We start from the raw sequence: 13024 nt of genomic DNA on the forward strand, positions 1-13024 counted from the left end.
TTCCAAATTGTAGTGCTTTAAAATGCCATGAAAAGTAGTTAAATTTCATGAGATTTGGAATTTACTATTTGTAATTTCTTCAATTTGACTCATATTCTAGCATCTTAAATTCCGCTTTAGTCCAAACGAATGAAACAAAACGCTGTGAGTCAGTGATTCTGCAAATAACGTAATGGAGCATTCCATAAATTCATCGTCCGTTCTTCATTGGACTCAAACATTCACCTCTATATATTGATCTAGATGCATATACTGTTATAAATAGATATACATACAGTTTTTGAACGTATATATAAAATCTTCACCCACTGTTTCTCTCTACAAACTCTCTGAAGTCAAACAAAATATCAAATTTTTTTTTTTTTTTTTTAGAAGGTAAACATAACATCATTTTCCTTCAAAACTTCTCAGAAAAACTCCAAGGGTAGGTTTTCCTGCTCTGAAGGACAAGTAATTTCCAAGACAAGAAAAAGGACAATAATGTCATTCCATAAGACATTCACCAGTAGCACAACAATACAGGTTTTCCACCAGCTTCTGAAAAGTACAATCACATTCAAACAATGATTATTCATCCAATCACATGGACACTTTTTCTTCCCTTATTTCTCACCATCCAACAAGTTGAGCTTAGAAGACTTCATTTTTTCTTGAATAGGTAAAGTGCAACCATCCATTCTTCTCCATTATTGTACCCGAACAGTTCTGCAACTGCTATGAAGAATGTCCTCCAATAGACAGTCCACTTAACAGCCAAATCTTTGCCGTAAGTTGACTCCATTATTGGCTTTATGGAATCCATGTTCTTGTCCATTCTCTTAAGCCACTCTTCACTGCAAGACGATAATGTATGTTTGTTTGTTTCAGATGAAAGTCTCAGACTATACTAAGGGAAAAACAAAAATGGTTTACCATGAATGACTTAAAAATCAAAATGAAATGGTCAGAAAAGTTCATAGCCATTCAATGAACTTACAGGCAACAATTGAAACTTCTAAAAGCTATAATAACTTTATAACTACAAATTTCATGGTATAAGCCACCCTTACCTTGTCTGTGCATAATGCTTCCCATCCACAAGCCAATGGTTGGCGACAGAAACATCATCCTGCACATTAATCATCAACAGGAAGCCAATAAGTTTGATTTATGCTAAGCTTTAGTGTGCCTCAATTTTGAATGATATTTCATCATTAGTTCATTGCTTAATGCTTGTTTGATATTACACATAAATTGAATCGGTAACTACGCTGTTAAGTTTCAGAGCTTGCTTGGAGAACCGGCAATGGGGTTTATTCCCCAAGGATTGCATAACATTGTTCATTAGTTGCATTATAACAACCAAAACCTCTCAGTGAACGACCATCACTAGAAATGCAAGGGCGATACTTGAACTTGAAAGTATGGCTTTCTTCAAAGTTACGAGCTGAGGTAGTCAGTACAGTGTTGTGTTTGCACCGGGGGCCATGTGCACACAAGCGCCAGTGTGTGTGTGTGTGTGACAGTGAGAGAGAGAGAGACTTTAACAATATCCCGGGGTTGTATGCACATGGAATGATATCAATGATCAATAATTTCTTCCAACATTATGAAAAGTGGAAGACATTTGAAAAACAAAATCACCGAGCAAGTTCAAATTAAGAAGAAAAAGTTGGATGCTTGTAAACGGGCATGCACGGAGCTCACCTGGAAATAAAGAAGTAGATTTGCTGAAGGCATTGTGCCTCCAGTAAAGAAGTACCTAGTGATCCAGTCATCTTCATTGACATCCTGCATATGAAAAGAAGCTGGGAAGTTTTACAATCACCTTATCTAGAAGCTCGACAACAAAAGAATTGTGGAAAAACAGGAACGAGCAATGTGACACGTGTGCCATTTAACTTATTAAAAGAAGGTAGACCTCAAAGTGGTAAGCAAATGCTTTATGACAGAAATGATGAACAAAAAGAAATCCATCGGGCTTCATCCATTTGGATATCTTCTCAAGAAGATCCCTGTAGTTCTTCATATGCTGTTTCAATGAAATAAATAAATTATTGAACCATGTCAAGAACACAATTCATGCCCTATAGTAGGACTTGAAAGGAAAGCATACCTCAAACATTTCAATGGAATATATACGGTCATATGAAGCTTCCATTTCAAATGTGCTGATATCGGCGACAATGATCTCCACATTCTGCAGCTGAAGTTCCCTATGGAATAGAAGAGTGAACAATTTAGGTCATCCAAAAACCCATCAAATTTGAGAAGGTTGACAACTAGAAATAGTTATAGATATGCAGAAGGAGTACACACAAGATTCAACGTATGATTCTCTTGGCAAATGGTCAAAATTTCAAATGAAAACCATGTCAGTTACACAAAAATTGTATACTTCAAACTTATACAGGAGCAACAAAAGTATGGTTCTCTGACATTCCGCTCCTGGATGCATAACAAACTCTTGGTCAGCCTCTAATCCTACTCGATTCTGTACCATATGCACCATAAATATTGGTCTAACTTGAATTAACAATTTGTCAGTCATCGAAGATATAATACAGTGATGGACTCAGTAGTGGTACACAATTCAGAATAAGACAGAATTTAGGAAAGCATTTGCTACTAAACAAGTTCAAGCTGCCATCAGGTAAACCCAATGTGGACAAGTTTAACCAGGGAACCAACTGAAGTTTGAGCTTTTAGGAGGAGATATTTCCAATGGAAAAAGGTGCCTCTTTGGAAAAACAAAGGGGTTTCTCACTGCAGCATGTACAGTTTGGAACCATCAAGAACATCATTTATGAGTCAAAATGGAAGAACTTATAATTTGAATGTGAAATCCAACACGTGTTAAATTACCAAGGAACTTACCGAGCCTGCTCCTCAATGTATGCTTTTTGTGTTGTTGAATTGCATATCCCTGTAACCTTGCAATTACTGTACTTTTGTGCAATGTATAAAGCGAGCGATCCCCACCCACATCCAACATCAAGAACAGTGTGACCATCTTTTAACTGAGACCTCTCACAGTACAACTCCAACATTGCTTTCTCAGCATCCTCTAAAGTGTTCGACTTATCAAGGAAGTAGCAGCAACTGCACCAGTTAAACATATAAACCGGATCAGATCATAGATATAGTAGAGCTTAACAGCTTCCAGTTCCATCACATCCCACAAGAAAATTACACCAGTATAGATTATTTGCCTTTTCTATCAAGTTCCATTTGAATATTAATTGCTTAAAAGTGCCCAAATAATAATAATTTAACTAAACTTGTCCACTAAATCCTATAATGTTGTTCTTTTAGCCCCAAAGGACAAAATAATTACAGATCTACTTCCCTGAAGTGGAATGCAAAGTAGCATGCATGCATCCTCTTTATATGCTGATAAGACCCTAATGCTATATTTTATGGGAAGGAAAACAGGACCATTTTTAGCACTTGAACACTTCCAAAAATCCCAGAGTAATTCAACGATCATGTTTGTCTCGGTTCAATAACAAACTCATATTCAAAGATAAATTCAACCTCAACCATACCTAAAAGATACTTTTCTAAATAGCAGATATAAGGCATACACGTTATAACAAAAGATAATATACCGAGTATAGAAATCATTTGCCTGTATTTGAGATTCTTTCCAAGAACGAGCTTGAAAAAAGAGGTGGGGAGTTCATAATGTTGGGATTTTGGCTCGTCAGTCTTGATGGCTATAGGCATTTCTCTTAAAGCTGCAACAGAGAAACAATGGATGAATGCACATTAAGACACTCAAAATTGGTAAAAGATCTGATATAAACACCAATTAGAAGGGAAACAAATGAAGTTAAAGATGATGTTGCATCAACAACACTATACATTTTACAATGGAATTCATAACAACAGAGTCAACACTACTCGACCGGGAGCATTACAGTCCAATCAAGGGGTTGATCAACCAGGCATTGGTATAGGATAGCACAAAGTACTGATTATTAGATGTTCATTCATCAGTTCAATGGGAACAAGAAATGCAATAGATGGACCTCAACTATGTTGTCGTTATAGGAGATAACGAGATTGGCACTACTAATATCATTTTTCATAGATACACATTGTGATCCAAACATTTAGGGGAAAAAATCTAAATAGAAAGCTATATTTAGGACCTCAAATCAATATGATTCTTCCCCAAATGATTCTATTGATTCTTCCCCAAATGATTCTATTTTGTTTCCCTGTAGAATGAAGCACTAGAAAACCCAAATAAAATGTTCATATACTCAGTTCATATATATATATATATTTTTTTAATCCTGACAAACACACATGTAACCACTTTGTCCCATGGGAATTTGAACTCTCAATCTTCCACTTTAGGAGGTAGAGGAGATACCATTGGACTATATGGAAATCTCTAATCTTCCCCTCCTCCTTGCACTGCAAGATAAACACTGGGTAATGCATTAATTTGAGCCCGAATTCGATCCAACTGATTCAATTGAAAATTCTAAAACCATCACCATAGTTGTTTAATGAATAATTAACTAACCGGAGTCTAAATTGTTTACTAACTAGTTCAATTCTCTCTCTACATCAAATAATAACATTTATGTATACACACACAGAGACATGTACAATTATGCAAAGGACAATAAATGTTCATAACCAGACTACATTTCAACAGCTAATATAACTAACTATTGATGATGGGTTTAGATAAAGAACAAATATCACATATATATATATATATATATATAGGGAGAGAGAGATAGAGGGAGGTACAATGCGCGAATTGGAGGAGGTCAAAGAGCTGAAGGTGGGAGGATGGCCTGTAAGTAGAACGGAGACGACTCGCTAACAGCAGCCGAGTAAGCCTCCTTATCACCGCGTCCGGTAGTAGGTTACGCTCCAGTGAAGCTAGCATCAAGCGCACTGTAGCATCGTAAGGTACCTGCACTAATGTATCCATTTCCCTCTCTCTTTCTAGCTCGCTCGCTCTCTCTCTCTCTCAAATGAATGATTGTTCATTATCTTTTAGAATTGTTATATTATAATTGAAAACTTGGGCCGAATCACATGCATCCACAATGTGATTCGGCCCATGAATACTTGGCCTGAAAATAATCATTCCTTCCTTTATCTGCTCAGTTATTCTCATGGGGCTCTCTGTTCTTCTTCCCACTCATATCTTCTGGTAAAAAAGAAAACAATCTTCTGGTATCAATTGGCAATTATAGTGGGCTTGGCTTTTTTGGGATTGGGCTTTTTATTTATGTAAACTATCAACATGAGCTTTTTTGTGGGCTTCAAGTGTTGTTAAGCTTTGTTAGGGTGTATTATGTACATTTCACAATTAAAATATTTCTCTATTTATTTGGTAACAATACTTTTTAAAACACTTTTATTGCACAATATTTTATACTATATCATATTTGATAATATTGACTTTAGAAAGAAAGAAGTTAGTTGTCTAAGACAAAATAGTTACTTAAAATGTTCCATCTTTAATTTATAATATTATAAATTTTAATTTCATTAAAAAAATGTAATTTCTTAAAAAATAACCATTATTTTTTCAATTGAAAAGCAACCCCGAATGCACTCTACATGAGATCGAAACTACTTTGAGTTGAAAAAAAAAAAAAAACCACGGAGACTGTTTAAGAAGAGTTTTGGTGTGGCCCAATTTGAAAAAGAAAACTGTAATGGGTATGAATATATATATATTAATGTTATAAAGTGTTTTTTTTTAAAAAGCAAGTGGGCCCCACTAATGTATTAAAAACACCACAAAGGGTATAAGGCCATTTCACATACCAATTTCTCTCTCTCTGCGTCTCTGTCCAGAAGCTTCCCTTTCTTTTCTTTTTCTTTTCCAATTTCAAGCTTTGATTCCTTCTCCCATAGTTGGAATTTTTGGGTGCTATTTGTAGCAAATCGAAGAGCACGGCGAGCTCTACGTGTGAGTACCAACACTTTCAGTTTTGGTGCACTCTAGGGAGTTCGAAATTCTAGGGTTCTTGGGCTCAAATTGGGGGTTTTCATTAATTTGAGGTAGGGTGTTCTAATCTACAATTTCTTGGCCTTTGGTGAATTTTTCCCCTTAAATTTGATTCTAAGCATGCTAAATTTTAATTACTTAGCTTCTTGTTGTTGTAGTTCTTTGTAATTACAGTGATAATTGTGCTCCTTGTGTTATTTGAGTTCATATACATGTCTATTTTCATTACGGTAAATGAGCATGCTTAGTGTTTGATGTGTTATATGTTTCCATGATTATTTATTTATTTATTGTCTTGAAGAAAAAATGGATGTTATGGTTATAAATAAATAAATAAATAAAGGAAAGAAATGTTTAGAAATTTTCATTAAATTATGATGATAATGTAAATGGAAATGTGTGAAAACATATACTTAAATTAATGATTTGAAGTATGAAGTATTCATGTATCCATTGGGAAAGAGAAAGAGGGAAAAATAATTGTTAAAACAAATAAAATTGTTTTGGGGAAAATATTTTCTAAAAGTGTTGCGAAAACCGGACGCCTAGGAGGCGCCTAGTGGTCCGTGATGTTGGTATAGTCTAGAAGGGAATGTAGTTGAGTTAACTAGGCCGGATGCGACGCCGTGGGGGTGCCTTGTGGTCGTGGATAATTAACCAACCTTCATTTCGTGACGCCATGGAGGTGCCTTGGGTCGGACTACACTAACGGTTTGGTTGTTGAAACGGAATTGTTTCGGAAATGGGGAGTGACATTTGCATAACATTGCACTTCATGACATCGTGGTAAATTTGTGATTGGTTGATATTTGTTATATACTTGTTATTGTGGTTGAGAATGAGTGTTTTCCGATGGCATGATCCCGTTCACTTTTTATCTATTCATTGTATGGATTCACGGGGACATAAGAAGTGTGTCTTAAACACTTCCTATTGAGCTTATACTCACCCCCTTATTTTTAACATTTTTTCAGGATATGGAAAAGAGGTGGCGGACGACGGTCCACCATAGGTTTAGATGAGCTTGAAGACCCATTCTATTTTGTTATCTTTTGTATTAGACTCTAATATTTTGTAAATGTAATATTAACTACCTTGTGATACTTTAGTTTAATTAGTATAATGTTGTAAGCTATGGACTTTAATTCTAGCTACATTTTATGGACTGTAATTTGATGTAACCATTTTGGGAATGTAGTATAATATCTGAATTGTGTGTTGGGACAGGATAAATTAGCTTTAAGACTCAGGGAGGCCACTGCATTTATTTTTTTGTATTTCAACAGGTTGTTGAGGAACATTTTCTGCGGAGGTTATGCCAAAATTTTTATAGATTTTTATTGTTATTTTGGTATCTTTTCGGATTGTTACAAAAACATTCCGAAAGCGGCGGAGGTAAAAAAGTAGCGAGAGAGAGAGAGAGAGAGACAGAGAGAGAGAGAGAGTACTACTTTACAGCTATTTCTTGAGAGGGATAAATTCAAGACCAACAGGAGAGAAAGTATTCTCTAATCAGATCAATTGCGGACATCGGCTCTAAACTTTCAAGTCTCAATCCTGGTAAGCGCTATCACATAGTTGGTTGATTAACGTTTACTTGAATAGGTATACACATTTGTATTGAGCACCTGTTACGTACATGTAGTTACATATATTTGATATCCATATATAGGTGGACAAAGTAAAAATTAAGAAATGAACTGGAGCCCTTAAAGGTTCTGACCCACATTAGGAATCATCAGTTCAGTAACTTCAGTTGTTCTTTCCTCAATGTATACATGATTGATTCCTACTTTTTTCAAAGGAAGGTCAGGGGTTGGAGCCTGAATGGAGACTGATTGCGTGAGTGAATTGCTTAAAAAAAATGTATACAAATTTTAATGGCGAACTTCATATTGAGAAGCACTGAATGGATCTTACAAAGGTTGCTTACACATTCTTTAGAAGAATTAGAGAGGTGGTTGACAAGATTTAAGTTGTCATGCAAGGCTGCACTTGCTAAGCTTAATGTTATTTTTGGCTTATCATTTTGTAGATTTTACTTTTGAATATTGGTAATGGCATGCTCAGGAGGAGGGTTGCAACTTGCAAGTGTTCCAAGTAATTAGAATCATGGGTCCTAATTCCTAACCCAAACTTTGTTTTAAAAATTCTCATTGGAGTTTTTCCAAATCAAGGTTGGAGCTAGCTCGGTAAATTAACTTTTCTATATCAGAAGCTCGACAAGGCAAGTTGGGTAGTTCAGGAGAGTTTGATATCTTGTATCAACATGTAGAACCCATCAAACCAAGGTTGGTCACTTTCCCCAGTCCCCTCGTGATGATATTGAACATGGGTGTGATAATATTGAGTTTACCATTATTGAGCAAGGGAATAGAACAGTTTAAAACAAGAAAACATTCCTCAAACTTTTAACAGTTCTGCAGCTGAAATGATTGACGTGACGAAAATCACAAGGTGAAATCTATTTTACTTCGAAAAATAAGGTTTTGCCTAATTCAGCTTGTGAGCTTTACTCATGCTGTATGGTGATGCTTATATTTTTGAATCTTAAGTTTCAGACTTGATTCAAGTTCTCTTTGTTCATGATTCTTGGCAGTTGCAAAAGGGCCACCTAACATACTTGGCAAAAAAAAAAAAAAACGAAAAAAAAGAGAGCGCACTGCCACTCACTCCTGATACTTGATTCAATGTCGTTTGAGTATTCTTTATAATCTAATATTGCGGATTTGTTTGGTTCAGATGCGCAACCATGCATAGGGATACATATGTCCTTCACATCACAGAAAAAAAGAAAGAAAAGAAGAAGAACAACTAGGTACCATCTTTTTAATGAAATAATGGGGACAGCCCTGCCATGATCACGAACTACAAAACCTGTAAACTGGAGGTGGTGGTATGTGCTCTACAACTACAAGGAGATGGCATCTTACAATATGTTTTTTTTTTTTTTGGCATGAAATCATTGATTCAGGTGGCTACTCGCTTTTGGAACAATGACTGCCAACAGATAGAGGTCTAGTCAAGCTCAGTGCTAACAGATGTCAATTTGTAGGTGAGCCCTTCTGAAAGTGTCGTTGCTCATTTTTAGTTATAAATTTGTAGAATGCAGGTGCCACACACTGCTTAATAGGTGATAAAATTGCAGGAAACAGACCGAACATAGAAACTGTGCAAAACTCTATTCAATCTGATTGTCATAACTCATTAATAGAGGCATGTTCCGTGTCATACATGAGCATGGAACTCGTGTTATTAATATATTCTGATCCTTGTCATCAGACAATGGTTCATAGCAGATATACAAGGATCCTGATGGAACTCTGATCTTACATTTCTGAATGGAATTTTGAGGTTATGATAACTGTACCAAGGAATTTTCAGCCGAACAAGTTGGAGTTTTGCTTTTACTAGATATACATTTCATTCTGATAAACAAGATATACAGAGTGGCTAAACACGGGAACATTGTGCAGTGACCGGGTTTCTTGATGGATGTAATCAAGTAGGTCTTGGGATTCGATGATAGTGATGAGGTCTGTCTGTTGAGAAATTATTCTGCTAAGATGCTGTCAATTAGTTATATGAATCGAATTCAACCTAGTAGCTAATGTGTTCTACTTCTATTTTCCCTTTGCTTTTGAATGCCATCATGTAACCATGCTCCTCAGGATTGTAAAAAGGATTTAATCAGGCTCTAGTCCATAGCTGGAGTCATTGCATTTGACATAAATGGTCACACATCCATAATGTGCTCGTTTCTTTTAACGGAAGCAAATATTTTCACGTGGTATTTGTTGAGTGCTGCTGTATTAATCCTGTCGCCAAAAATTGTTGCCACATGTTATTGATTTCTGTAATGGTCAAATAAATTCTGGTTTAACAGAATAGTAGAACATGTTTCATGTTGTTTGTTATCACTTCAAATTCCTTAGAGCAGGTACTGTTAATTTGACTGATGCTGGCATAAATTTTCATTGTTGGGAAGATTAGTACATCATCTTATTGAGAACATCTTATGTACCACTTTCTCTAAAATCTTCATAGTTCTTCTGTAGCTAAAGAAATTTCATTCATTGAGGACCAATGTTTTTACTCATCTTTGTGCGCATACGTGTGAATAATGCTTGGTTTTTGTTATAATGACGACCCTGAATCTAACCTATCATGTACAGGTTAAGCTCAATTGAGACGGAAAATTATAATGTGACTACATTTTTTAATTTGTATGCCAGGGCATCTGTTATATGGCTACTCTGCTTTTGGAATGACGAGTGTAGACAAGATGGAGGTATTGATTTAATCATACATGATAAGAGCATCATCATGTTATGGCTGTGGCGCCTATTCTGATCTCACTACCTCACAATCCTTTATAGCACATAAACATGATGATGGTAGGTAACTAACTACTAACAGTAGTACTTCTTGTACAATTCTAGCTACATAAATGTAACCTAGAACTCACATTTCTTAAAGAAAATCATAACTGAGAAGGACCTTGGTGGTTGTGGATACCCTCGTAGGTTGTTATCACGTACTTTGGATCCTCCCTATCTCGCTCGATTCTCTTTTTCACAGGGCATCCTTCAGCTGAGCACCTGTAATAATTCCTGCAGAACACATAATGCGGTCACCATGAGAGGTGTGTTTCATGCTGTTTATGTTTAGGCAAATTCCGTCTTTACAATATGGTAGATATTGTAATGGTAAAAGTTTGCTCTATTTATCATCAAACCGTGGAGGAAATACCATATGTTAAAACATCATAGTTGTCTCCTGGATAACTGAACAACGATTCTGGAAATTGCAAAATTTGAAACTAGAAAACGTGACTTTTCAAAGCACACATAGAGCTACTAAAGGCCATACATGAAAGCCCATTTATACATTTAGACTTTGACTTTGTGTCTCATCTTACTTGTATATAGAATTTGCTTTCAATTGGAGTCTGTAATTCAAGTGAGGGTCCTTCCACTTGAATGCTTCATCTCATTACAAGTGTTATTTATTTATTTTTTTCATTTTTGTTGATTTAATAGGAAAAACAATGAACAAAGTGCTCAAACTCAGGTTTTTATGGCTTCACAAAGGTTTGTGATACAACTAACATATGCTAATTGTCACTATGGGCAAAATGACATCTTAAAATGAATTATATTTTTTAGTTGTCTGATATATTGTGATCCTCGTTAGGAAATGCTTAGCTTACTGGTGAATTATATTGAAAAAATTACCTTATTAAAGGTGCTACAAGATAGGATGGGTGTTCTTTTCGAAACTGTGGCCAAGAGAATCTATTTACACGGGGATCAGATGAATGGTATCTATAGAATACCTCTGATGCTATGATGTAATTGTTGCTATATACCTTGGATTTTGGCTATTGGCCAAAATAAAGTTATATGGCCGGGGGAGGAGATAATAGAATACCACTACCCTTGATGTTCTGATGTAATTGTTATTATTGTACCTTGGATTTGGGCTATTCTTCACCATCTTCTTTCCGTACTTCCTCCACTTGTACCCATCCTCCAGTATTTCAACATCGGATTTTGTTTTAAAAGCAACCTTCTCTCTGACTTCCCTCTCCCGGTCATTCCCACTGTCTCCTATTGACACAAAGCAACACATTTGGCAACAAGAATGAGTATGTATGTCTTTGTGAGTGAGATATGTACATATTACATATATTTTCATGGGCTACATATATATATTTGTAGGATGATGAGATATGATTATCCCATATAACTCAACACCCTATCATTAATACAAGTCATATTGCTTACCATTGCCAGGTCCTTCATGGTGGCTGCTACTTCCACCGGCATCATTGACTTCGGTTGCTGCACGAATCGGAGTCTGGGGATACCCATAAATCAGGAATGCCGGATCTTCCTCTACCCACTCATTGAGCTCAAAGAAATCGGAAAACTCGAAGTTTGACTGGTTGGCATTATTACTCTCTGGTGAGTTTAGTGATCCGAAAGTGGAATCAGACATGTTTGTATTGGGATAATTCCCAGCCATGTCACTCAACCGAATGGGTACGGTATAAATATATCAACTCCATAGCTCGGTCAGCTGGTTGTTTCGTAGCCACCTTCCCGCGATGTTCAGAGAAGCTTCATAGCTAAGGCTTAATTGGCAGAGGTGGCTAAGGAGTTTGATACTTTGGGCCCAAACAATGAGATTATGCTGGTAAGAAGAAAGGACGAGTGAGTGGGACATGTATAGGAGGACTTGGGCGTAGACTTTGTGCTTTGATCGTGTGAACTGTGCTCATGTCTCGTGCTAGACAAACCCTTGCACAACCGAGAGGAATACAAGTCTTGTGTGATAATGATTTGTGGTATGATCTCTTCCTTTTTCAACATCATACTCATAGCATCATTTTTGGTACACATTATAAGATCATCTGATCCATTTAATTGGTGCTGTTTCATAAAAACCTCCAATGGTCTAAAGCCAAGTCAGCTTATGTGCGTCCGAAGTTAACCGAAGTTCATTTGTTTATATGAAAAATAGGACATTCCTGTCAAATTCCTACATGTCACGCTTTTAATTCAAATTCAATTTTTAGAAGAGAATTTGGAATGAAGTTGATTTCATTATTTTTGGACATGAGTATACACAAATATTATATTACAGTTGAAACCACACACCCACTTTGTTTCAACAAAACTTGAACCCCAACAACATAAATATATTTTAGTACATATTTCATATCAAAATTATTTTCTAATAGGTAATAGACTCACCCAAACTATATCTTTTCTTTCCTTTGATAGAATTTAATGAAGACTGTCTCGTTAGATTTTGTTTTAAGCAAGGATGGAGCTACTTGGAGCTTATGAGGGTAGGTGCCTCATTCAAGTTTCTTTAAATAAATAAATAAATAAATATATGTATATATATATATATATATATTTTGCATACACAATTTTTTAACATTTATTTATTTATTATTATTATTTAGATGAGAATATACTCGTCCTTACTTTGTTCAATGTAAGACTTGAATCCTCTATTCTTTATCGTATTTAGTTCTTT

The 13024-nt window shown here is 35.8% G+C and overlaps 2 protein-coding genes and 1 long non-coding RNA gene across 3 annotated transcripts; 1 reads left to right on the plus strand and 2 right to left on the minus strand.

The window, feature by feature from the left end:
• Positions 1-454: 454 nt before the first annotated feature.
• Positions 455-4982, minus strand: LOC132308073 ((S)-coclaurine N-methyltransferase-like). Its single transcript, XM_059806043.1, has 8 exons — positions 4753-4982; positions 3611-3719; positions 2857-3081; positions 2096-2195; positions 1901-2011; positions 1687-1770; positions 1050-1108; positions 455-833 (listed from the first exon to the last, which is right to left on the minus strand). The coding sequence occupies exons 1-8, from the start codon at positions 4937-4939 to the stop codon at positions 641-643; spliced, it is 1068 nt and encodes a 355-aa protein (XP_059662026.1). The 5' UTR covers positions 4940-4982; the 3' UTR covers positions 455-640.
• An 813-nt stretch (positions 4983-5795) lies between these two features.
• On the plus strand, positions 5796-7182 carry LOC132310429 (uncharacterized). The gene is made up of 2 exons (XR_009482605.1): positions 5796-6024; positions 6946-7182. It is a non-coding gene; the product is annotated as an uncharacterized LOC132310429 (long non-coding RNA).
• Positions 7183-9940: 2758 nt separating this feature from the next.
• Positions 9941-12170, minus strand: LOC132308075 (probable WRKY transcription factor 50). Its single transcript, XM_059806046.1, has 3 exons — positions 11761-12170; positions 11445-11583; positions 9941-10584 (listed from the first exon to the last, which is right to left on the minus strand). The coding sequence occupies exons 1-3, from the start codon at positions 11999-12001 to the stop codon at positions 10455-10457; spliced, it is 510 nt and encodes a 169-aa protein (XP_059662029.1). The 5' UTR covers positions 12002-12170; the 3' UTR covers positions 9941-10454.
• Positions 12171-13024: the final 854 nt, after the last annotated feature.

Source organism: Cornus florida, unplaced genomic scaffold (assembly GCF_030987335.1).
Source record: "Cornus florida cultivar Cherokee Brave unplaced genomic scaffold, ASM3098733v1 CherokeeBrave_3.0.0_Hap2_Chr05, whole genome shotgun sequence".
Classification (NCBI taxonomy): domain Eukaryota; kingdom Viridiplantae; phylum Streptophyta; class Magnoliopsida; order Cornales; family Cornaceae; genus Cornus; species Cornus florida.

Excerpts from the sequence above, each read along its gene's own strand:
- LOC132308073 (XM_059806043.1), bottom strand. The coding sequence starts at position 4,939 with ATGGATACATTAGTGCAGGTACCTTACGATGCTACAGTGCGCTTGATG. Across the intron at positions 3,082-3,610 it reads GGAAAGAATCTCAAATACAG|TTGCTGCTACTTCCTTGATA; the intron begins GCAAATGATTTC and ends TAACTGGTGCAG. Across the intron at positions 2,196-2,856 it reads TACATTGAGGAGCAGGCTCG|GGAACTTCAGCTGCAGAATG; the intron begins GTAAGTTCCTTG and ends TCTATTCCATAG.
- LOC132308075 (XM_059806046.1), bottom strand. The coding sequence starts at position 12,001 with ATGGCTGGGAATTATCCCAATACAAACATGTCTGATTCCACTTTCGGA. Across the intron at positions 11,584-11,760 it reads CCATGAAGGACCTGGCAATG|GAGACAGTGGGAATGACCGG; the intron begins GTAAGCAATATG and ends TTGTGTCAATAG. Across the intron at positions 10,585-11,444 it reads AAGAATAGCCCAAATCCAAG|GAATTATTACAGGTGCTCAG; the intron begins GTACAATAATAA and ends TGTGTTCTGCAG.